Genomic DNA, 25,821 nt, shown 5'->3' with positions numbered 1-25,821 from the left:
AATTTAAAGAAAATACAAAATGACTTCCTATTTCAGCTTGAACTAGAACAAATGTGTTTGAATAAACCAGCCTTGTATAACATTTTAAAACTATGGTCGCTTTAGGACCATAGTTGCTAGCACCTCTGTTCTAAATCCAGCTCTGCAACGAAGTAGCCACACGATCCACTGTTCAGATTCAAAACATGAAAATGCATCACAGATTGCATTCCTTCCTGTGCTTCTTCATGGTAGAAAGATTCAAAGATAATTCAACAAAAGGAGCTCAACGCGCTTTTTTCAAAGACAAGGTGTGAGCAAAAAATCAAAGCAGTGAAAGTGAATCGAACCCCCAACATTCCTGTCACTCCGAGTCCTACAGTGTCCATGGCAGGAATGACCCCGGCCGAAAGTGGCCAGCCATAAATGTGCCCTGCAGAATTCACAACAGTGCTCTCTACTGCCAAGGCCAAGTCACTGTTCCCAGCAAGGTAAAAAAGTTTCTATTAAGAAGAAAACAAAACAAAAATAAAAACCACTGAAGAAAGTCAAGGGGAGAGAAACACTGTACAGTCAGGCTGCCGAGCGCCGGCGGATCACAAAGAGCCCGCGCTGCAGCTGGCCCAGGTAGATCCTCATCTTGGTGCTGTCACTCGTCTTCCTCACCCAGATCTGCGGGGACAGGAGAGGGAACAAGATCAGAGGCTCGGAAGTACTGACAGGCAATCCTGCAACACATTCAGAGATCGGCACAAGCTAGATCTGAGCACAGAACTGCAACTCTACATCTCCCTTGCCTGAATCTCAACCTCCAAGGGCACCGCCAGAGAAGCACCTAACGCTGCACGACGCTGGCAACCTGGCATTAGCCTTCCACTCCTAGCTCTCGGCCACCTCGCCACACCTCAGGTCGAAAGAAAAATGAAAAGCACAGTAAGCTTCAGTCCCATTTTTGATTCATCTTAGGAACTCTTTCAGCCACGGTTTGATTACAGCATCAACACCCAAGAGACAGAGATTACTACACATAAACTATCAGATCTGGAAGTGTGTCCTTGGCCCCAAGGGATTACCACAACATAAAGCCTTGCACACTCTCATTTCCTAACAACTAAAGCTAACGGTTTCCACAGGAAAAGGAAAGGAACACTCAAATAAACTACCCGTGAATAAGCCAAGGCCCAGCTAGGACCAAGAAAGGAGACTGCCTCTCCCTGCTCACATCCCTCCCTAGCAGACGGCATCAGATCCCGCACACTCGCCAGGGCAGGTGGCATTCCTGTACAGATCCGAAAACGAGCTCCTACAGTGCGGTCTGTCAGAGCTGACAGGCACGCTCTGTGAGTGGGAAGGACAGCTGTCATGCCAGCGGCCTCCCGCCTGGCTCTTCCTGTGTGCCGACACTGCTGAGCAAGCAGGGCTTCTCCGTGCTCAGAGTGACCGAGGGAAGTGCCGGAGTGGCCTCATTCCACAGGAAAGGAGAGGGAACCGGAGCTGGCAAGGCAGAGACACCTGTGCTGAGGGGGACTCTGACACCCGACTGCAAAGTCCCTTCACCAGCAAGCTCTCTAGTTTCCTGAAAGCTCTGGAATTCACTCATGGCACAAGCAAAACCTTAAAGTACATCTCCTCTTTTCTCTCCATGATTTTCAGGTTTTAAAAAAAACTTATTCTCTTCTCAACTGAACTTGAACTGTGGTAATGCAACAAGCTGGAGGAATCTACCATGGGGGGAGAGTTTGGGGAGGGGTGGGGAGAACCCAAGTACCTATGAAACTGTGTCACATAATGCAATGTAACTAATAAAAAAAAAAGCTTATTCTCAATTGCATCTCAATATATTTAATGCGGTTAGTTCACAACAAGGCTATTCAAGTGAAATGTCTCAGCTCACAGCAGCTGAGCCTCTAAGAGCCTTGCAGAGTCGCTCTAAATTGAAAGCCGACTCCAGGACTGAATCAGGGAGTGACCACTGCACTGCTCGGACCCACCAAGTCACCAGAGCTCAGTCACACAAGGCCAAGCAGCTCCAGTGTCACTGTGGTTTCGGTGTGGAAGGTAAGCGGGGACACTGTGTCCCTACCCCAGCACAGCATGCCACCAATGCGCCCAGGCCAACTCCCTTCAGGAGACATGTCTCAATGACATCATCTGCAAAGACCTAACAACCTGCTAGGTCAAAAGGCAAAGAGAGGTGGAAAAAATTAAATCTGCATTTCTATTTCTCTCAAGATGACAGAGAATGATGCATTGCTTGTGCAGTTTGGCTTTGGTGCTTGGAGGCCACACACGCTCACGTGGAGAAGTCTCACAGCCTGGTACGGGGGCTCTGCCATGAGCCCGCAGGGTCTCTCTCCCCCAGGTGCCCTGCTCTGGTTCTGACGTGGCTTGAGGGAACTCCCACCAATGCTGGCCCAGAGAAGAACATTCATTTTAACTGGAAGGTTCTTTCTAACTGTTAAGTAAACAATCGTTCTGCAAAACAGTCATATTTGAGGGCATTTGCAATTCAGGAAGCTGGGAGAACACAAAAAAGCCTAACTTATTTCATAATCCAGCTTCATTAGATTTACTGAGCAGTGGCATGAATAAGTTACAGAGGGTAGACACATAAAAGTCAATTTCTTTGCAGACATTAGAAGACTAAAAACGATTAAGCCAACCCAGTATTAAAGTTTTAAGCATCTTTTAACTATTAACAATGACAGGTTACATGTTGCTGGTGTCCCCATGCAGCACCCACTGCAGAATTCACACGGTAGGCCCATAACCCTCAGGTGAGCCCCGCAGGCTGACTTTAAAACTGCATCCCACCCTGCAGACCAAGACCAAGAGCCTGAGCCTGGGGCTTATCACCCAGAAGCCCAACAGGACATAAGGTTTCAAAGGTGGCAGGCAAGGAGGGGTCACCTCAGGCAAGCACCTATCTATTAAGTACTTCCTGGGTGCCTGACACCCTGTACCAGGTGACTCATAAAATCCTCATGTCGAGAAAACAGCCTATTAACACGCATGAAAAGTTGTAGAGACTCAGGTAAGCAAAGATGGAATCTGCTCCCTTTGGCAAGCTTCCCTTTCAGCAGCTGCAGGATTTGAAGCTACCAACATCACACACTGGCCGTGTGTTGTCTCCTACGGCCCAGCTCTAGGGTCCCCAAACCAAGGACACCAGAAGGAATACACAAATGCACATATACTACAGTCAGGCAGAGGTAAGCGGTTTCCAAAGGTGACCACACCTTCCTGTCTCAAGTGCTGACTTTAAAACCTAAGCCACAGAAGACACCTGATTGCACTCCACTTCCTGGGTAACACTTTCATTTCCGGTTTGTGTAAGCCAACACCTGCCTTCCTTGGGGTGAGGAGGACACTCCCTACCTCATTGGCTCCGACTGAGCTGATCACACAGCTCAGTTTCTGGTTGTCCTTTGACTCTAGGTAGATGGCTTGGCTCTTGTGGTACCTGCCGAAAACAAGGCACAACTTTCAAAAATGAAGAAAAAAAGAAGCTTTAAAGAAAGAAAGCACTTTACAATGATAACACAACTACAGAAGTTTTCATCATCTGCCTTTGAGGAAAAGTCTGGATTGATGAGACGACCTCCTAGTCCTGGCCCCCCGGATCTCTGTCCTTCTGTAGAGAGGAAAGGCCAGGCTCAGGTGACGATCTCAAATCTGTCTGGTTTTCTTTCTCTCTTGAATCACGTGATCCAGTTCACACTGTCAAATCAACCTTTTCACGTAAACCCTCTCTTCTCACAGTCTGGCCCACCCCAAAACACAAAAAGCATGGTGATGAATTAGAGATGAGCGTCAACACTGTTATTCTTCATTTTTCCAAATAACTTTTCAACACGAAGGAAGCTAAATTCAGCCTCACTTTAATCTCTGAGTCAAGTTCACTAAGCACCTACTAATAACTGGAGCCAGTGAACAATGGCACCAGGTCCCTATTGGCACAAATACGTGGGAGAGGACGGAGACAAACCAATACTCCTATCTGGCCATGCTAATCAGGCAGGTTTACATGTCACAGTACATACCAAAGGCTATCTGATCTGGCCTGAAGAATCAAGAGCAGGTTTGCTCCAAATGCAGTGGACTAGACAGGTGACGCTCCGGCTCCTCCTGGCCATCAGAACAGAGCCACTTCCAACCATCCAAGTTCAAGGCTCAGAATGGCAGTGAGAGCACGTGGTGCAAAGCCCACACAGGCAGTGCGGGAGACATCAGCTAAACCGCTGCGGGCAGCCCTGGCCTGGGCCCAGCTCCAGTAAAGTCAGGAACACATAACCTTTGCTTCATTCTGGCCACACAAATTCAGTAAATCAAGCCACAACTTCCACCAACACACACCTGCCAACAGAGCAGCACACCACGAGCAAAGCAGACACTGTTCTGCTGCTGTAATGAACTAATCTACCGCCGAGGTACCGCAGAAGGGGCCGGCATTGTGCTCAAGGGGGTTATGCTGCCACAAACACCAGCATCCCACAGGGAAAGCTGCTTCTGATCCAGCTGCTCACGTCCCTGGAACGGCAGCAGAGGACGACTCGAGTACGAGTTGCTGCCACTCAGATCAGGAGGCCAGGAAAGAGGTCCAGCTCCTGGCTCAGCCTTCCCCTGCTGAATGCTCGCACCACCAGAGGAATCAATCAGTAGACGGAGATCTCTGTCTTATTTTGCTTTTGAAAACCTCATGAGAAAGAAAATGAAAGGATTTCCAAGAAAAGGAGGTAATTCATTCCCACAGCCAGCTTTTCCCAGTCTAGACTCTAAGTGCTGTTTAACCTGCTAGGCCAGGGCTGACAATACAAATCTATTTTCTTCCTGAAAACACCGTTACAAGAGAGAACCATAGGGCCCCACGTGGTAGTCTAGCAGCAAAAGTCCTCACTTGCGTGCGCCAGTACCCCATATCAGTGCCAGTTAAATCCCAGCCACCCTGCTTCCCACCCAGCTCCCGGGAAAGCAGCCGAGGATGGCTGTCCCAAGACCTTGGGACCCTGAACCCACAGGGAGACTTGGAAGAGGCTCCAGGCCCCTCTTTTCTTATCAGCTCAGTTCTAGCTGCTGTAGCCATTTGGGGAGTGAACCAGCAGATGGAAGATCTTCCTCTCTGTCTCTCTTCCTGTCTGTATATCTGACTTTCCAACACATATAAATATATAAAAAAAAACCCATAATCTTTAAAAAGAGTGAACCATAAATGCAATTAGAATAGTGGGACTGGCTTAGACCTAGAACAAAAGTTGCTGTTTGCTATAAATGGGTCGGAAGGCCTTCATTGTGCTCCAAGCTGTACAACGCATGAGAGAGGCTGCATCAGTTCCCAGTACTGCTTCTTCCGGCCTCTCTGGCACGTCTAAGCCAACTATCCTAAGTAAACAGCCATGTCCTGAATGATGGTTAACCCTAAGGACACTTAGGAAGGATGTACAGCTGTTCTACGGGGACTGTGAGTGATCAGAGACAGAAAACACAGACAGCTCACTGGAACACTACTCTAGACATTAGAGAAAGGCCACACTAGTACAGAAACACACTCAACATACTGACTGTGAAACAGAGAAAAGTAAAAGCTACTATATTTTTGTGTTTGTAATAAAACATACACATTGCATGTGTATCATATGCATAAAAATTGATTTTATGTATTAAAATGTATATTAAATGCATATTGTTTGTAGAATGTAAATTAAGAATGGAATCCCTTTAACTCTGTAGCTTTCCTTTTTTAAAAATAGGTGTTATAAACACCAAAAAGCAAGCAGTATTTTCTGGTAAGTTATGGAATTCAAAAATATAAAAATCAGGACATTTCGATGTCACAAAGGTCTGAACAATAAAACAGCTACTTTTGGAAGAACGCTCAAGCAATTCTTGAGACGCGCCGCATTTCCCTTCACGGTGCGCAGCCTCCAGACCCCGTCCATCCGACTGGTTGAGAATGAACATCAGAGGCAAGAACGCAACCACCTGCCATCCCAGGAACCCCCAGACAGCGGAGGCATGAGATCCATGAGAGTCTCCACGGCCAGTGCGCTTCCCAAAGCAGCTGACTTCCAAACCAGGGGCCTCTTGGGCACCCCTGAACCAGGGGCATCCTGGGCACGCCCTGAACCAGCAGCCTCCTGGGCACCCCCTCTCCCCAAAACCAGGCTCCACAAGTTGAAGGAGATTCTACACCACATGATGTTCTTGGGGAGCCATTACCTTGGACATCAAACCTACTGAATGAGCTCAGTGCTCATAGGGCGGGTTTTAAGATGAGATCAAAAGGGGTCCAACAATTATAAAACGGAAGGGAAAATAATCCATTTTAAAAATCAGGGGGGATTGGGCCCAGCGCAGTACCCTTCTGGCTAAAGTCATTGCCTTGAACATGCGACAGGGATCCCAAATGGGCACCGGTTCTAATCCCAGCCGCCCCACTTCCCATCCAGCTCCCTGCCTGTGGCCTGGGAAAAGCAGTCAGGGACGGCCCAAAGCCTTGGGACCATGCACCCACATGGGAGACCAGAAGAGGCTCCTGGCTTTAGATCAGCACAGCTCCAGCTGTTGTGGTCATGTGGGGAGTGAATCAATGGATGGAAGATCTTCCTCTCTGTGTATCTGACTTTCCAATAAAGATAAATAAATCTTAAAAAAATATATATGGGTGATAAGAGATAAATTAGTAAAAATGGACATCACTCCTCTTTGAATAATTCACTTGTTTTACAAGCTACAACTCAGCTGTAAGCAGGAAAGACAAAACACATATTCTCGAATGCCTCAGAAATGAGTGCAGCCCCGTGGCACCGCTAGAGGGGGATCAATTCTTGTCCTGGTTGTCCCGCTTCCTATCTAGCTCCCTGCTAATGGCCTGTGAAAGTAGTACAAGATGGCCCAATTCCTCGGGCTAGGGCGCCCATGTAGGAAACTCAAAAGAAGTTCCTGGCTTTGGACTGGCCTCGTTCCAGCCATTATGACCATCTGGGAATTCAACCAGTGGATAGAAGATCTCTCTCTCTCTCCCACCTCTAAGTCTGCCTTTCAAATAAACAAACAAACCTTGAACACACAGAGAAAATAAAGCTTCAATGTCAAAATGACTGTAATACTGTATTATTAGATGAAAACTGAGACCTGAATATTCCTACAACTAAACCCTTATAGCATGGCACTTGTGACAAACCCAATGAACTACAAATACCAACACTATCACCTCAGAAAGCCATATTTTTAGGTGGTATTCCCAAAGGTAATACAGGATGGCAGAAGGCAGAAGATTCAACTGCTTATTCTACTGGGAAATCCTGGTATTAACACTTCATTTCCAAAATATGCAAATCCACATGACAAGAATAAACCACTAGTGGGACCACTTCCAGCTGGACACCCCTGTGTTCCCTGTCTTTGCATCATCTGAAGCCTGGATGACTTCAATGCAATTCACTCCACATTTAACATGAAAACAGAAAAAAAAAAAAAGAGTCTACTAGCACTATCAATTATTTTAAAATATATATCAGCTGCTTTCATAGTATTTTCTGAGAAGGGTCAGTAGTCCAAATCAAAACATGAGGCAAATTCACAGCATGGTAAGAAATGCCATCAGCACAGTGTAAGACCAAGGTGAAGGAAGATGCTAATCCTTTGAAATGAGATGCAGCCTGGTAAGTGTTTACGCCAGCTTGGGAAGCCTGAATCACATTTGTTCACTGAAGTAATTTAATACTCAATGAAACACATTCGGTCAAAAATGTTACACCAAAATATACCACACCACTGGACGAAGCAGAAAGCAACTCAGTCAACCTCACAGAGACAGGCACATCTGCCAAAAAGGAAGAAAAATGGAGCCTCCTGGATAGATAAAAATGCAGACATCAAGAGCCTGGCCAGGGCCCAGCACGGTAGCCTAGTGGTTAAAGTCCTCGCCTTGCATCCACTGGGATCCCATGTGGGCGCCGGTTCTGGTCCTGGCGGCTCCACTTCCATTCCAGCTCCGTTTGTGGCCTGGGAAAGCAGTCAAGGACAGCCCAAAGCTTTGGGACCCTGTATGCACATGGGAGACCTGGAAGAGGATTCAGGCTCCGGGCTCCGGGCCCTGGATCAGCTCAGCTCAGCTCAGCTCAGCTCCGGCCTTCGAGGCCACTTGGAGAGTGAACCAGCAAACGGAAGATCTTCCTCTTTCCCTCTCTCCAGGTCTGTATATCTGACTTTCTAATAAAAATAAATAAAAAAAAAAAAGAGCCTGGCCAGATGCATGAAGCTGTTCTGCATCAACGTGTACTGGCCAGGGATGTGGGGGACTAGCCTTTGAACAACTATTATGGGCCCTGACTGCCAAGGCCAAAGCAAAACAAGCAAAATACAGAGGACCAAACATCCTCAGAATATACTGTAAGCAACTTTAAATTCACTGAAAAAGTAAAATGCTTCCAGGAACATTATTTTCAAAATGTCTATCTAGTGCTAAAGAAAGATGGTGAAAGTTCCTTCAAACTGCTTAGGAGTTCTAACACATCCAGCGTGGTTGCTCTGCTTGTGTTATGAAACAGCAGTGATTGTATAGCCTTTCTTTAGGAAAAAAAAAATTTTACTGCATGTTCAGCCTCAAGACATGTCCCATCAAGTCTGAGGATTAGGCTTCAGAAGAACATCCAAAGCAACATAATTACAAAATGAACATCACTTGAAATATCACCTGGCTTTGAGACTCACAGATCAGTAAAAATTTTAGTGCTAAATCTCATAATTTCCAAAGATGGCTCTAGTGCGGGTTTGATCTTTAAAGGTTATTTGCTTTTCGTTACTAGAAACATTTTTCATCTTACCTTGCCCCACTGTGTAGAGCTGTGAGAGCCTGCCACCTAGTGGTCACGTTCTGGTAAGCAATTCCATGCTCGGCACAGGCCTAACTTCCACAGCCCAGAGGCAACGGTGACCAGGATCAAGCCGGCAGACACAGCAAGGCTCTGCCACCTACTGCCACCTCCCGGCGGGCCAGCTCACTGCAACCTAACGGGACAACTGCTTCAGGAAGGACCAGATCCCATGTGTTATGTCCAAGCAGTTTATCATAAGGTAAACTGACCTGCACAGACTTCTTTCCTTATGATAGCTCAAAACTTTCAAAATAACTATTATTCTACTTTGGGGACTTTTAGCTAAAGATATTTAAACTCAGAATCATTATACAGTCATTTCAAAAAGATAATTACAAAGATCACATTCTCAGTATGACCCAGTGGAAAGGCGGACTGAAGCCATGCACCCACTCTGTCCGCGCAGAGCAATGCAGAGGCTGCTAAGCCTGCGGACGGGCAGAGCGCAACTACGACAGAATTAAAACGGCTGTGATCTATACCCTGCAGGACGTCTAGCACTAACACTGTAAATGTTTGTTGAGTGAATAAATGCATGAGATTCTTAGGTTTTTTCATATTGTTTTGTCATTTTCTTTCCAGTGAAAAATGCTGGCAGTTTGAAGGTTTCAAACAGTCTTCAATCTGAAGTGGAAATGTTTTAGGATATAATTCCCCCAAGTAAGTTTCCTGGCACACTTTCATTGTAGGGTGACGCATGACGAATAAATACAGATGCCAAACAAAAAATACCTTTTAACATCCTGGCAATTCACAGAGTGCCTCAGCATATCATGGGATCCAAAGGTACAAAGAAAAAAGCCATTCACCTTTTTTTTTTAAAAAAAAGATTAATTCATTTTTTAAGGAAAGGCAGATTTACAGAGAAAAGAAGAGAAAGAGATAAAGATCTTCCATCTGCTGGCTCACTTCCCAAGTGGTCACAATAGCAGGGCTGACCTGATCCGAAGCCAGGAGCCAGGAGCCTGTTCCGGGTCTCCCACGTGGGTGCAGGCTCCCAAGGCTTAGGGCCGTCCTCCACTGCTTTCCCAGGCCACAAGCAGGGAGCTGGATGGGAAGTGGAGTAGTAGCCGGGATGCAAACCAGTGCCCATATGAGATCCCAGCACATGCAAGGCGAGGATCTTAGCCACTAGGTTACTGTGTCAGGCCTGAAACCCATTTATCTTAATTAACATGGTCACCCCGACATATGTGATCACAGACCACAGATTTGACACACAGGGGTGGAGGTAACAGAAGGCAGAAGAGAACATACTCTATAGCACCAAAGAACAGGAGCACCAGAAATGCCATTAGCTATGGATATACTGTGGTGATGGTAGAACAGGAAGCCACCATCAGTTTATATACATTTTAGGGGGTTGGCACTGTGGCGTAGCAGGTAAAACTGCTGCCTGCAACACCAGCATCCCCTACAGGTGCCACACACTTGCTTCACTCCAAGTCCAGCTCTCCACTAACAGCCCAGGAAAGCAGTGAAGAATGGCCCAAGACTTGGAGTACTTGTCACCCACGTGGCAGACCTGGAGGAGGTTCCTAGCTTTGCTCTGGTCCACTGCTGGCCATTGCAGCCATCTGGAGAGTGAATCAACATATGCAAACTCTGTTTTCACTTCTTTGTCTTTTTTCAAACTAAATAAAATATTATCTTAAAAAAAAAAACCCACATGGCTCCAGCTAGTCGCTAAAGTCCTCATCCAGCATGTGCCAAGACCCCATATGGGCAACAGTTCATGTCCAGGCTGCTCCACTTCCCATCCAGCTCCTTGCTTGTGGCCTGGGAAAGCAGTGGCGGACAGCCCAAGGCCTTGGGACCCTGCACCCACTTGGGAGACCCGGAAGAGGCTCTTAGCTGCTGACTTTGGATAGGCTCAGCTCTGGCTGTTGTGGCCACTTCGGGAGTGAACCAGCGAATGGAAGATCTTCCTCTCTGTCTCTCCTCTCTGTATATCTGACTTTGCAATAGAAATCAATAAATCTTAAAACACACACACACACATTTTGAAAAATAGTGCTTCCAGAGACTGGGCAGAGGTGTGCATTGACTGACTGCGAAAACATTTTCAATGCAACTCTACTGCACTGCTGTGCAATCAAGCAGCAGCTATGGTGCGAGAAAGTCACAAAAGTCCCCACCCTTTCCCAACTATTTCTTTCGAGACTATTAAAGCATTCCTGTTTTTACATAACTTACCATCTTTTGTCATAGTACAGTTTGCCATCTTCTATCCGCGCTTCAAATCGCTGGGCAGGAGACTCTGCAGGCGTAGCAGGCAAGTGTTCAGGAGAGGACGGGGACGCTGGAGGAATCAGACACATGTGAATGACTACGCGTGTAAGCAACACCTGCGAGTCGCCAACTAGCATACTAAAACTGAAATCACATCAAGCCCTTACAGTAGAGGTGCAATCAAATTCAACACAACACGTGCATATTACATCTCAGTGGAGCCTCAACGCAGCCCAGTGAAGCAGTCAGGCCAGACTCACTCCTGAGCAAGCCGCAAGCTGAGGCTCAGGAAGTTTGTTCAAGTCCAACGTGTGCACTGCGTGCCATCACTTAGGGCAGAACTAAATCCCTGCTCACCAGCCACATTCAAGGGCAAGACTGTGAACATTTCTTTTTAAAAAATGGTATCTCTACAACAGTGGATTCAGCATGACCTCAATTCTCGTAGTCACTCCGGCAACTCTCCCCTCTTCAAGCCCCAGACACTCAAGCCGCCCGAGGACCCCACAGCCCTCGGCAAAGTGTCTACACAGAACTTTCCCACACCGAGGTCAGTGGGCACAAGCATATGTGATTCATCACACACTTCAAGACACTATCAAGCCAGCACATCTCAAGTGCTGCTCTGGAGGAAGCGACTGTGAACACTACTTGGCTTCTCCGGCAGCGGGGAAGCTGGAGCAGAGCTCGGCCCTAAAAGTGCCGCCAGAAAAGCGACGCCAAGGCTTCACTTCACAGAATGAGCCTAGCGAAAAACCCTTCATGTTTCACTAATACAAACATCAACTTGCATCTTGTGCCTGACGTCTAAACAGAAGCAAATCAAACCACTCAATCCAATGCTTTTGTTTGATTTTGTTGTTTTGTTTTGTTAACAAATCCTAAGTTAAAGGCAAAATTAACACAGCAAGATGAGAAAGCAAAGTTCCCTTCAGTTTTCATAAAGATGCTCTTGGGCCCATGATGAATATTTTACTTTTGAACATTGTAACAATTCACTGACAGTAATTCCCATGCTTTTGCAAGAACACATTAAAAAGATGGTAAATGCCAGTAACATCACGTGCTTACCTGGTCTCTTGGGTGACTTAAGCTGTAGGAAAAACAACCAAAAAGTGTTAGAGAAAAATCATTTCAGAGGCAACTTAAATTGTCAAAAGTGTCATGATTTAACAAGTACTACATGAGTAAAGCAAAGCTGAAAACCATGGCAAGCCTTGGCTTTCTAAGTTAAAAAAAAAAAGACATAAAAACTCCTAGGGCTAGCACCATAGCATAGCACGCTAATCCTCCCTTGCATGCGCCAGGATCCCATAGGGGCAAAAGCTCTAGCTCCACTTCCGTGCCTATGGCCTGGAAAACAGCAGGGGGTAGCCTAAGCCCGTGGACCCCTGCATTCACCTGAGACTGACAAGCAGCTCCTGGCTTGGGTTACCCCAGCTCTGGCTACTGCAGCCACTTGAGGAACGACCCAAAGGATCATCAATCCATCCCCCAACAACCCTCTCTCCCTGCCCCCCCGCCCCCTGCGTGTGTGTGCACGAGGGTATCTCCTAACTTGGTCTTTCCAAAAACAAAAAACAAAAAACAGAAGAAAGTCCAACTGTACCTTATTTAATGTCCTCAGATCCTCCATAATCTGTTCATCTGTTAACAAATAGTTTAGCTGAGGTGCCGAGAGTTAAGCAAACGAAAATGCAAAGTATGCTCTGCCAGGAAGCGGAACTGCACAAAACTGCACAAGTATTTGAGAACTGATAAATATAATTACGTTCAATGACAAAACTGACTCCCCTACCAAATGCTGCGGTGCCCAGGCATGAAAAAAGAATTCACATCTCCACCTTCCCAACCATGGTCCAGCAGGCACCTCAACAGCAAGACCACAGGGAACAGTGTCAGCATTTCAAGGCGCGCTTTGTTCCAAAGATTGAAACAGACACACAGACTCCCCAGGGACTGAAGTCCTCAGCTGCCCAGGTGAAGGGAATTCCTCTCCTCCCAGCAGCAAAGAAATCCTGGCAAACAGCCCCCAACACCTCCTCCGGAGGGGCAGGAGCAGCCCCCCAACACCTCCTCGAAAGGGGCAGGAGCAGCCCCCCAACACCTCCTCAGGAGGGGCAGGAGCAGCCCCCCAACACCTCCTCAGGAGGGGCAGGAGCAGTCCCCCCAACACCTCCTCGGGAGGGGCAGGAGCAGCTCCCCAACATTTTGGCCCTGTTTTTACGATGAAAAGGCCACTTGACGGCTAGCTGCAATCTCATTTGTTTTAATGTAAGAACAGCTTGAAATTTACTGTTTTAGAGACTCAGATAGCTGAGGCACATAAAGACAGACATTATGATCTGGACGTTATACGTAGGGAAACGAAGGCGCATTAAGTTTCCAGTTGCCCCTGAGTCTTGACATATATTACAACAAACACTGATTTTCCAACCCAAAGTACCTTTCTACATAACTACTCTCTATAAATTTCTCCCACTGGGCTCGGCAGTGTGGCCTAGTGGCTAAGGTCCTCGCCTTGATCCCATATGGCTGCTGGTTCTAATCCCGGCAGCTCCACTTCCTCTCTATCTCTCCTCCTCTCAGTATATCTGACTTTGTAATAAAAATAAAATAAATCTTTAAAAAAAAAAAATTTCTCCCACTAATAGCAGCAGTAATTAGCAACTGAGGATTGCAATAATAAAATGGTTGAGCCCTACCCCACGGATAACTATTTCACTATTTCTGATCGAATGTTGCCATTTTCTGCAGGGCAACAGCCATATATACTCTATCAAATGCACAGGCAATGGATTCAACAATCTGGAGAGAAAGGGATTAAAGCTAGACCCAAATGGATATCAGGAGCAGGCTTTCTCCGCTTGTCTGGGATGGGGACAGGATCGTTCGGTCGTCGCCGCAGCTTTCTGGTCATGATGGGCTTCACCTCCATAGAATCTGTGGCAAGAACGGAACGAACACATTGAATTCTCGCTGACTCAGTAGGAATTTCCCAACTGCAAGAGCTCACAGCCATCCAAACAGTTCACTGGGGGAAAGCTTGTCCTACACGTGGCTCAGGTCAGATGTCCCCATCAGATTCCAGCAAGAACTGATGCTTCTAAGATGTAAGATGAGTTCACGTGGGCGCACACACCTCCAAAGCCCCTGCAGACATCACTCCAGCATCCTCAAACACTAGGAGGAAGGTGCCCTCTCAAATTAAAAAGCTACACAGCATCTGGAGATTAAAAAGTCCCTAGTCTGCTGCTCCGAGGGTGGGAAGACTCAGGGCCACTGCTACAACGGGCCCTTTCCAAGGCCTGGACTCAGAGCTTAGTGAATCCTTTACAAGCTCGGATCCCTTTTTCCTCTTACAGCTTTTAATAGGTACCTGATTATCAAGAATGAAATAGTGGGCCCAGCGCGGTAGCCTAGCAGTTCAAATCTTCGCCTTGCATGCACTGGGATCCCATATGGGCACCAATTCTAATCCCGGTGGCTCCGCTTCCCATCCAGCTCCCTGCTTGTGGTCTGAGAAAGCAGTCGAGGACGGCCCAAAGCCTTGGGACCCTGCACCCTGTGTGGGAGACCTGGAAGAGGCTCCTGGCTTCTGTCTTCGGATCAGGCCATTGAGGCCACTTGGTCTTCCTCTCTGTCTCTCCTCCTCTCTGCATGTCTTACTTCCAATAAAAATAGTAATAATAATAATAAATGATATACTGAAAGCTCATTGTACAGGCCTTTCTCAGTCTTCTTTCTGTAGTCCAAACCATAGCCAACTTCCCTAACATAACCTCTCCCTCCCTAGCCATGACCACACTCGTCCCTGCTCACCTGCTTCCCCAGGGTTCTTCTTGCCGGTCTGGTGCTTAAACACTGAGGATCCAAATCCCCAGTCACTGGCTCTGCCCCAGCCACCCCTCAGCATGGCAATGGCAGTCTACACCAAACACTGCAGCCTCCACATTCCAAGGGAACCCATCTCTTTCCCTCCCAAAGCTGCCTCTTTCATATCTCAGGATGTCCAATCTATTCATCCTTCCAAATTAGATCAACTAGACATGAGTTCTTGCAAAGCTCCACAGTCTCATCTGTTACTACCCCACTCATGACCATGAAGTAGTTTCTCTCACAGCCAGTTCACCCTCCCCTCATTCCATGTGACCTTCTGCAGAGCTGGGGGTCGACCTGGGCCTGCTCCCTGCAGGGGCTGTGTGACCCAAGACAGCCATCATAAACACGCCGGGAATCTCTTTCTAGCAGGGTACTGCAAGGGTTACAATATGACAAGTGAAGCCCATGTGTTGCCAGAGATCATCAGAACTGCAACACCTCTAACTTTTACTATCTTATTTTCTAGTAGGGGAAACAAAGCTACACAAAGATCCTAAGAAGTCAAGGCATTATTAGCTGAGTGGAAGTTACAGACTAGAAGAGGGCAACATCCAGAACAAACCTGGAGAACAAAATGTTTACGGTACTCGCCACATCCAAGAGAGCACCAGAGAGCAAGTGCTTTGTCTGTGACAGGACAGAATGTTCTACACCCAACAGAACAGCTCAGTGCCTTCTGCTACAAGGGCTGCCAAGCAGGGAACGCTAGGAGGGCAGGTACCACACCAGCAAGGAGCCCAAGTACAAGAACAGCCCAGCAGGCTCACACTGTCAAGTCCAATCACACCAATAACCTTTGAGGAAAGGACTGCATGCCCTGATCACGAATTGTAAACATGAACCAAGCTACCACCTTGTAAACCAAAACACACAAAATTACTGTGTCACTTAAAAACAATATTGAAAAAAAAAAACAATATTGGGGGCTGGCGAGGTAGCCTAGCGGCTGAAGTCCTCACCTTGTACGTACAGGGATCCCGTATGGGCACCGGTTCCCTGCAGCCCCGCTTCCCATCCAGCTCCCTGCTTGTGGCCTGGGAAGCAGTCCAGGACAGCCCAAAGCCTTAGAACCCTGCACCACGTGGGAGACCTGGAGGAGGCTCTGGGCTCCCGGCTTCGGATCGGCTCAGCACCAATCATTGCAGCTGCTTGGGGAGTAAATTATTGGACGGACGATCTTCCTCTCTGTATATCTGACTCTCCAATAAAAATAAATAAATCTTTTAAAAACCAGTGTGGGATGTGCAGCAGAGCACACGTGCCAGCCGAAAGACAAAGCCCAGGCTTCCCTGCAGTGTTTGTCAAATTCTGAAACACCCGGGGAAAGCCAATCTCCTGCGCTCTTCCAGGATTCGTCAGTCCACACGCAGCAAGAGGAAAGCTGGCACACACTGCTCCCCTCTTGGGCTTGTCTACCAGTGCTGAGTTCCCGGCTCCTAAAAAGCTCCAAGGGGACTGGCTCTGATGGTAGGTGACCACCTCCACAGGCTGCGTTTGGAAGCCTCGCCTCTGAAATGCTCACAGCAATGCCTGGGGGAAGAGACCAACCAGCACCACAGAAACAATCCAGAACCTTCCTCCGCCCATCCAGGTCAAAGGCAAGAAATACCTTTCCTGTAATTAGAGCAAACTGAGTAAAACAAAGGGACTCCCATCAGTACAGACTGACGTAGCCAAGCTGTCCAGGACACAACAAAGCCAAAGTGGCAGCTGACCCAGGAGCCAAATCAAACCCAAGTCAGAGCCTGCAATTACTCTTAAGCTCCACCACGCTGTAACATCCTCACCAAGGGGAGGGACAGTTCTATTGCCCAGGTCCATCTGGATGGCCATTTATAACATCACTCATGGCCCACACGAAGTCAAGTAAAAACTGGCCTGCTACAGATATACTTGAGTGCCCACTGAGGTTGCCCAGGCAAGGTTGGCTGGAATTCCACAGGTCTTCTACACCTCATGGACCAGAGACTTCGCATCCAGGTCTACACGAAGTACACTGTGCTGGCACTGCTACCCAACCGGAGACAGGCTGTGATAACAGTGTATTGTAGCAGGAAGCTGGCTCAGTTAAACAGCTACACTAAGATAACACCATCAACAAACAGCAGGGCTGGAACTTGGATCTGTGACATGAAATGCCCACTGCCCTTCACCTTGGCCTGTTCCCAACAGGGAAGCAGGACAGGGACCAGCAGCAGACAACTCCAGGTCCCCAGAACCTGGCCCCACGGGCTTCCATACCTCCGGTCAGTTCCATCGTCAGCTTTTCATTTTCAATCATTTTCTTCTTTTCTTCCAGCTCAGCAATCAGGTTCTCCTTCAGCTCAACCTTCTTGTCTTCAAACTCTTTCACTGCTGCCTTCTTTTCTTTAATGTAATTTCTCTCTACTTGTTCAGTCTGAGCAAACGAAAAACACAGGCCCCAGGGATATGACCCAGGCAGCCAAGCCCAAGTGCGACTTCGTCCTCAACAGTACCGAAGCCTTGGGAAACAGGGCTTGTCCCTCACTCAACATACACACACAGATGTGGTAACAGGGTGTCCGTGAGCAAGCTCTCCGAAAGGCTGCCTCAAACAGCACCCCCTAACTTCTGCGTTTGTTACAGCACACTCAGTCACTCCACAGGCATGTCCTCTCTACTAACTGTACGTTAAAACACAGCAGCAATTTTTCAGACAGTAAACAATCCTGTTTAAGGACACAAATTCAAAGGAAGCAGTATGTACATTTCAGATCAAATATCTAAATTCAAAGTTAATTACAAGATAGTCAAGTCAGAGAGCAGAGCTAATGTTTCTAACACTGTCGAAAAACAGTGGCAACAGTGGATCATGTTAGGCACCTGACTCCTAAGTACTCAATGAGACCACACACTTGTAAAGTCTCACCACTGGGCCACATGGAGAGCAAGAGGACCTGCAGGGAGCTCTGTGTGGACCCGGAGCTCCTGCAAGCTCACAAGGCCTACGGACTTTGAAACAACTGGAGTGGTAAAATGCTTCCCAACAACAGGGCCTTCCCCAAGAGGGTTCTCCCCATGTCCAGGAAGCATGGTGAAGCCACGGGCCCTCCTTGCTGCACCGCCCGCTGAGCCTCACTCACACCCAGCACTCAGGCTGTCTGTGGGGTGAGTGGCAAGATGAAAGCTTCATCCTGGCCCAAAGAGCTTTAACTGTAAAATAAAACTGTAGAACCAATTCAGAGACTGAGTTACTCTGAAAATCACTGTCAAATAAGGGCATTATAATTCAGACCTATTCCCCAACGGCTTTAACGTAAGCTGACCGTCAGCATGTCGACCAAGGGCAGTGAGCAGAAGGAGTGCTTGCTGGCCTGTGATAACCCGAGGCTCTCTAAGCAACCAGCGAACAGAAGGCATGGCTGAGCTCAGAGCACACGGCCAAACGGCCGCCAGCCCCACAAAACAGTGTGGATGGTTCTCACAACCACGTGCTAACAGAAAGCCTGCCACATCAAGAGGGCCCCATAGTCCTGGCTAGGGAAAACCACCCCAGTACTTACTTCCAGCTGGAGGAAAAGTTCTGAAAGAGACAAAAAAAAAAAAAGTTCAATTACATTTGCTGGGTTGTGTCACTTTCTAGACTACGATGCTAAGATTCCTTAAAAACAGTAACTGCTTTCTGGAAGCGTCACCAGGCCATGTGTGCATCGGTGCCACACTGCTGTACAAGAGGTACCCGGTCTAGGCACAGCGCGGCTTTATCGAAGCAGTTAGCAGCTCCCCCAACAGCAAGAGGAACAGCGAGAACCAACCACCTCGGCAGGTGAGGCACCCCTCACTCAGGCTGCAGGCTCCACCAGTCCCCCGAGTGGCAGGACATGTCAGGAAGAAACAACACAATCCACCAGAAGCACGGTGGGCACTGATGCCCCCCGTGCCTACAGAGAGCTGCGTGGGAAGGAAGGACACTCCCAGGCCAGAGGACTCCCTTCTCCACCATTCGCCCACTCGGCCCTTCCGAGTGCCTCACGCCAGCACTGCCCTTGCCTCTCCAGTCACATTGCCAAGTTCCAGACCTACAGCAGTTCCCCCAGACAAGCTAAACATCATGTCCCACCAGCTCCTGGCTCCTGATCGGCTCAGCTCCAATCCTGCAGCCATCTGAGGAGTAAACAAGCAAGCGGAAGATCTTTCTTTGTCACTCCTCTAACTCTGCCTTTCAGATAAAAATAACATTAACTGTTAAAAAAAAAAAAAAAGATTAAGCTGATAATGAACTCAAACCCATCTACTTTTTGCATGACTTGGTAACTTTACATGTGTAGTTCCTCTGTCAGTAAAACAGGGCTGCCTACAAAGAAATACGTCCGAGCACTTCATAATGCTCACGGTTCAGTGCCTCGTAGATGTAGTGTATGATCGACAAACTGCCGAATGAACAAACTTACCAGAAGCAGCAGACTAAAAGCATGTCTCTTCTCCCTAACGCTTATAATATTTGGAGAAATAATCCAAGGATAACCCTGATCCCAGAGCGGAGAATATTAGAAAAAAAGAAAATCCCTGCTCACATCAGCACTTCCGATCCCCAGAAAGCCAGACACATGGACGTGACAGAGTAGGTGCACAACTGTTTCTGGGGCTCCAGAGAGACAGGTATGACTGCCCAGAGTCACTGGCACCCCGCTGGTGCCACCTAACTGTAGCTCTGGACTCTCCTCCCCAGACACCCTCCCCAGTGGACCCTCCCGGGGCCAGTCCTCAGGGCCAGTCCTCAGGGCCACCTAGCCTCCAGATGAGCCTCAGGCCGGGCCCCGGCACTCAGTGCACTCGGTGACCTCACCTGCATTCCGGATCCTTTCCTTGTACTGCTGATCCAGTTTCTTCATTCTCTTTTGATATTCCTGCAGTGTACCTGATTTGAACATTAACAAAACAGTTACTTTAACCAACCTGCTGTAGATTTTACTCCTAACACAGTCTCAGAGCACCAACAGTGATGTTTAGGCAACACCAAAAGCCCCACCTGAGCTGAGCTAACTGGATTTTGGTTCTCGGCCAAGGCAGCAGAAACCACCCAAAGCAGGACCTTGAGTCCACTCCAGCCCAGGCCCAAGATTTCAGAGTGTAGATGCTTGGGGGGATGGAACCCCCTCCCCCTGCCACCAAGTGATAGCAGCCCCTGGCTGCCAGCCAGTGAGCTTTCCGGGAAGGAAAAAGCGCCTTCTTGCAGGTAAAGGCTGTGCAGAGCCCTCTGCAACAATGAAAACGTGCTGCGCATGCATGCCCAATATGGTAGCCATTGACCATCTATGGTCATACTAGCTCTGGAAATTAATGTGACCAAAGGAGCCAACTAATTTCATTTAAATTTAATCAAATAGCTGTGGCCTGACAAGTTTCTAGACAGCTCTAGTTTACATTCTAACTGAATCCCTGAAATAGCTAAGAAGGAAAGTGCCAATTTGTAAAAACATTTCCCAATCATAATGCTTGCCCAGAAACCAGTCTAAGAGAGCGGATCACCTCCAAGCAATCAGTCGCCGCTTCCCTGATGGGAGGACCCCATACTATGAAGCCAGAGCTGGCAGCCCCATTCTCAGGGCCCCCCATTCTCAGGTCGTGCTCAACCCTTCTCCTTTACAAATTCATCTACTCCTATCCTCTGCATTTTGCAGACTGGAAAAGACAAAGCAAGACAAAGGAACATGGCCAAGGTCACATTCTAGAGCCAGTGGGATTCAACACTACCAAGGAACGAGGCCAGGGTCCTAAGCTCCACACTACACTACCCCTAGAAACCAAAAGCACTTGGTAATTTACCAAGAGAAGTGAAAACGTTCATTAACAACTGGTTAAGAAAGAGTAGAAAGGCTTTACTATTTTTTGCTAGAATAATATTTTGCTTTAGGCACAATGATGATCAATTCATATCCCGAGAAAACATCCAAATAGCATTTCATTTGAAGAAGGAATTCACATTTTAAGGCCACCACTCACAATGCCAGCATCCCATGGGACTTCAGTTGCTGCACTTCTCCCAGGACCCCCTAAATGGCCCAGGGAAAAGCAGCAGAAAATGCTCCAAGTCCTTGGGCCCTTGCCACCACATGGGAGACTAGGAAGACACTCCGGGCTTCAATCTGGCCATCAGAGACCATCTGCGGAGCAAACCAGCCGACAGAGGATCCCTCTGTCTTTCAAAATAAACAACCCTTTTTTAAAAAAATCACTTTCCTGATGAAGAGCATAAAATGCAGCAGACAGCTAAAACCAGCCAGATCCCATTTTAACTCTCACCCAGATTAGTGAAAAACATGTCAAGGCTGAAGTCAGGAATGAAGGATTCCACCCCACACTAACCTTCCTGCAGCTGCTGCAACTGCCTCTTCAGAGAAGCCAGTTTGTCCTGATACATCCTGTGAGAAAGAAAAACCAGAGAGGTGAAACACTGACTACTCAATCCTAGACATGACACCTGCAGGGGTCCCCCGGGTGTTCATGCTAAGGGAACCTCACCCCGTTACCTGGGAGAGAGGGGAAAATCTGCCAGCTCATACAGGATAGTCCAGGCGTCAGAAAGGCACAAGGAGTCCACATGACTGAACAACCCCCCTTCCAGAGCCATCTACACCTCTCCCATACAGGCCCAGGTGTGCGGTCTATGACCAAGATCCCGCATCTCCCATACAGGCCCAGGTGTGCGGTCTATGACCAAGATCCCGCATCTCCCATACAGGCCCAGGTGTGCGGTCTATGACCAAGATCCCGCATCTCCCATACAGGCCAGGTGTGCGGTCTATGACCAAGATCCCGCATCTCCCATACAGGCCCAGGTGTGCGGTCTATGACCAAGATCCCGCATCTCCCATACAGGCCAGGTGTGCAGTCTATGACCAAGATCCCATCAGAGCGCCTTACAGTGAGCCGAGGACAGGAATTCTTTCCTTCCTTCTCTCAAATAACTTTTGCAGAATTAAGGTAAGATCCTCAAACGTGAAGGCAGCCTTGTGTGAGGAATCAGGTGGGCTAATAGGCAGTCAGGGTCTCTGGTCCCTGGTAAAGTTACTTTCTCAAAACATAAAATCCTGCTTCTCAGGCCCCGTGTGGTGGCCTAGCGGCTAAAGTCCTTGAACACACCGGGATCCCATATGGGCGCCGGTTCTAATCCCGGCAGCCCCGCTCCCCATCCAGCTCCCTGCTTGTGGCCTGGGAAAGCAGTCGAGAATGGCCCAAAGCCTTGGGACCCTGCACCCACGTGGGGTGCTCCGGATTGGATCAGCTCCAGCCATTGCAGCCACTTGGTGAGTGAACCATCAGACAGAAGATCTTCCTGTCTCTCCTCCTCTCCGCATATCTGCCTTTCCAATAAAACTAAATAAATCTTAAAAAAAAAAATCTTGCTTCTCCCCAGCTCTCACTCTTCCAAGTTCCAAGGGCTCGTTTTCCCTAGCTCACCCCGCAGTCTCCCTGAGGGGAAGCAGACACAAAAGCAGACCATTAACTCCCATCAGGTGGAGCTGTTGTCATGACAACAGGAGACACAGCCCACACTAATCCCAGCCCAGGAGTCTTCAGCCACTCCCTTCGGAGGGCCTGACACCCATCAGGCCCCTCCCTGAGCCCCCACACCGGACAGCTCTTCCAGCATTTCCTCGGGCCTTTCCCAGCCGCTCCAGTCACTACAGCAGGAGACCTCTCCTTCACTCTCTAATCAATCTTGCTTTGCACAAATAGTCCCCATGAAAATTCTTGGTCCGAGCGAGACAAGAAACGAAGTTGCCGTGGTCTCTCAGAACAAGGGCAGCTGTGAGGCCGAGTGTGTCAGAACAGAGTGCTGCCCCAGCCCTCAGAGCCAGCAGCTGAACACGCAGCGCAGCACACCTCCTGTCTCAACTCCGCAGTTAGGTCAGAATTTCCAAAGGCGTAACATGACTAACTATGCCTTCAGCAGGTTTTTCTACACACACAGTATTTCTATGTAAGCATTAAGTCGATATTCTTCCATGTCATCTTAAAACTGCACTATTCTTTTTGAATTACTGTAATTTTTCTGATCCTGAAACAAACACGAAAAGCAAGTTCTTCCCAGCCTGCACTCAGGAGTGTCAGAGAGGAGGACAGGATTCAATGGGACTCGGTTCGGGGGGAATGGCACACAGACACAGTGTCAAAAATGCTTCCTCAAGTCCAATCAGGATTTTGTTATCAACTCCACCTTCCATATCATAAACACACAAACCACACTCACTGTTCCTTCATCTCCACGTAGTCTTCCTCGTCATGCTTGGCCAAGTCGGTTTCGCTGGCATCCTCCGTGTCTGAAGAAAGTCAGGGAGGAAGGAGTGGTTACAACCAGCACCCAAGGTCGCTGTCGCCTGACACAGCAGCAGCTCGAAGTGCCAGGAGAGGGGCCTGCACCGGGCCACCACGAGAAACATTCAATGGATTTACTCAGAAAACAAAGAGCCATTTCCAATGTACAAAGATGTACTCAGAGTCAGCCACAGCCAGCCATGGTGAATGGCAGGACAGGACAGGTGGCCATGCGACCGGGCACTGCAGGCGCACGGGGCTGCCCCCCCACCCCCCCACACACAGCCCAGCAGGCGGTAACAGGCTCCCCTCCTAGCTGCCTGCCGATACACACCCTAAGAGGGACAGCTCATGGACCTTGTCACCAATGAGGGAGACCTGGATTGAGTGCCTGGCTTTCACCACGCCCAATGAAGAACTTCATAAATTAACTAATACAGACTAAATGTTTTATTTGAAAGGCAGTGAGAGAGAGAGAGATCTTCCATTCTCTGGTTCACTCCCTGAACGGCTGCAGCAGCCAGAGTTGGGCCGGTTCAAAGCTAGGAGCCAGGAGTTTCTCTGAGGTCTCCACCATGGGTTAGGGTGCAAAGCCGGTGGGTCCTGCCCTGCTGCCTTCCCAGGCTGAAGAGTGAGTGAAACAGTCTGGAACCTAACCAGAAACAAAACAGGTTTCAAAGCACTTGGCCAGCCGCGATGCCGAATATTCTTTATCCAGACAGCTGGAAGCCCAACATCTGAAACTTTGAGCTCTAACCAGCACTCAGAAAGTTCCACACTTCGGGTTTTCAGATTACAGATGCTTAACTTGTACAGTAAGCTGTCCCATGGAACGTGCCCCATCTGAGTCCTTTGTGTATTTTACACGAGATATAGTTGGGGCACTCCAACAAAAAAAAAAAGGAAAACAGAATTGGAAGGTCTATTTTTATACCAGGATTTCTTCTGAAAATCCACACACAGAAAAGTGAACTTCCCACAACAAACTGCACTCTTACGAACTAAAATATTTTTTAAAAAAAGAACTAAAATATTCTCAAGGTGACAACTGAAGTGAAGAATAGGAAGGAGGCAAGAGGACTTCAACTATTGCAAAATATTTTTTTTAATTAAAAAAAAAAACTCTGCTCTGGGAAGGAGCGGGGCCAGCCGCGCAGGTCGCCCGCGCCCCCTCGTGGACGGGAGAGCGCAGTGCAAGCCTCCCGGAGGCGGCGCAACACGGACAAGCGCCCCAAAACAACAGAATTTGCTTTTCCTTGAGTCCAGGGAAAGAGTTCATTACCCAGCCGGTGGGAGGACGAGCCGAGTCAGACACTCTTGTTCGCCTCCTCCCCGCCAGGCGCCTTTCCCGATCGCCACAACACACACACACACACACACACACACACACACACACACACACACACTCCTGCCCGGGGGTCGCGTCTTGGGCTCTCGCCACAACTTTGTAGCTGGCTCCTTTTCCCTCCAAACTCTCCCTGCTTCTGCACCTGCCCAAGCCTACAACTCCTAGGAAAGCGTCGTGCATGCAGGAAAGAGAACGTGGAGCCCCGCGAAACGCCACCCGGGTCCCCAAGAATCGCCTCCCCCTCCAGAGGGTAGGGGCGGCGCGCCCCGAAAGCCTCCGCACAGACACAGAGCCCCCCCGTTACGACGGCGGCTCCGGCTGCCCAGGCTGACCCCCCGAGTGCCCCTCGCAGAGCTGGCCCCGGAGCCGCCCGGGGGAAGCGGGCTGCCCAGCAGCACCCGGCAGGAACCACCCACCCACCCACACACGGTCTGGGGGCGCGACGCGGGGGTGGGCTGCCCACGGAGCCCCTGCTGCCTCCTCCCCGCCCGGCCCCCCGTCTCCCGGCTCTCCGCAGCCGCACCTTCGTCCGACTCGCGGCCCCGGCAGCTGCGCTCGTCGTCCTCGGCGCTCTCCAGCTCCTCGTCCTCCTCAGGGAAGTACTCGGGAGCCGGCGGCGCTCCGGCCGGTGCCGGGGCCGGAGCCAGCAGCCCCGCCGCGCTCATGCCGCCCGCGCACCGGACCCCGCGGCCCCGCGCCGCCGCCGCCCTGGCCTCTCGCCGCCAGCCGGGACCCCGACCCGCACCCCGCCGTCGTCCCCGTCGTCGCCGCAGCCGCCGCCACAGCCGCGCTCCGCCTCCCGCGCCCGGCCTCGGGGACCGCACCGCGCCGGCCACTTCCGGGTCGCCTGCTGCCCGACGACTGCCTGACTCCGCCATTCCTGACGGGACGGAAACCCGCTTCGCCGAAACCCCAGCGCCTTCATCGCCCTTTTTAAAATCCTCCAACGGGTTAGCGAGGGGAGGGGCGGGAAGGGGAGCGTTCTTTTTGCAATCAGGCAAATCCCTGGGCAGCCCGAAGGCGTAGTCAGGACCCCTGCCTTCCCTCCCCGTCACGCACCAAGACGCTCACTGGAGATTTCCGCAAACGGCCACCAGGCGGCGCCCGGAGCCGGCACAACAACGAGGTCGTGAGTGAGCGCGCGCAGCGGCGCAGGGCTGGCAGGTGCAGGTGGACGCCCATGGCCGCAGGTGAATGTTGTCCTCGTCCTGGGGGGGCACACAT

General features: G+C 49.3%; 1 protein-coding gene across 1 annotated transcript; it reads right to left on the bottom strand.

Annotated features, from left to right (window-relative positions):
* Positions 1 to 459: 459 nt before the first annotated feature.
* SUDS3 (SDS3 homolog, SIN3A corepressor complex component) lies at positions 460 to 25,396 on the bottom strand. The gene is made up of 12 exons (XM_058656627.1): positions 25,121 to 25,396; positions 23,185 to 23,254; positions 21,297 to 21,352; positions 19,777 to 19,848; positions 18,494 to 18,513; positions 17,211 to 17,367; positions 13,935 to 14,030; positions 12,697 to 12,758; positions 12,159 to 12,180; positions 11,052 to 11,157; positions 3,358 to 3,442; positions 460 to 651 (listed from the first exon to the last, which is right to left on the bottom strand). The coding sequence occupies exons 1-12, from the start codon at positions 25,260 to 25,262 to the stop codon at positions 553 to 555; spliced, it is 987 nt and encodes a 328-aa protein (XP_058512610.1). The 5' UTR covers positions 25,263 to 25,396; the 3' UTR covers positions 460 to 552.
* Between the last annotated feature and the right edge of the window lie 425 nt (positions 25,397 to 25,821).

This window comes from Ochotona princeps, chromosome 29 (genome assembly GCF_030435755.1).
Source record: "Ochotona princeps isolate mOchPri1 chromosome 29, mOchPri1.hap1, whole genome shotgun sequence".
Taxonomy (NCBI): Eukaryota; Metazoa; Chordata; class Mammalia; order Lagomorpha; family Ochotonidae; genus Ochotona; species Ochotona princeps.
This window is presented reverse-complemented; position numbering and strand designations above follow the sequence as displayed.

Excerpts from the sequence above, each read along its gene's own strand:
- SUDS3 (XM_058656627.1), bottom strand. The coding sequence starts at position 25,262 with ATGAGCGCGGCGGGGCTGCTGGCTCCGGCCCCGGCACCGGCCGGAGCG. Across the intron at positions 21,353-23,184 it reads TACGTGGAGATGAAGGAACA|GATGTATCAGGACAAACTGG; the intron begins GTGAGTGTGGTT and ends TCTTTCTCACAG. Across the intron at positions 12,181-12,696 it reads ATCTGAGGACATTAAATAAG|CTTAAGTCACCCAAGAGACC; the intron begins GTACAGTTGGAC and ends TTTTTCCTACAG.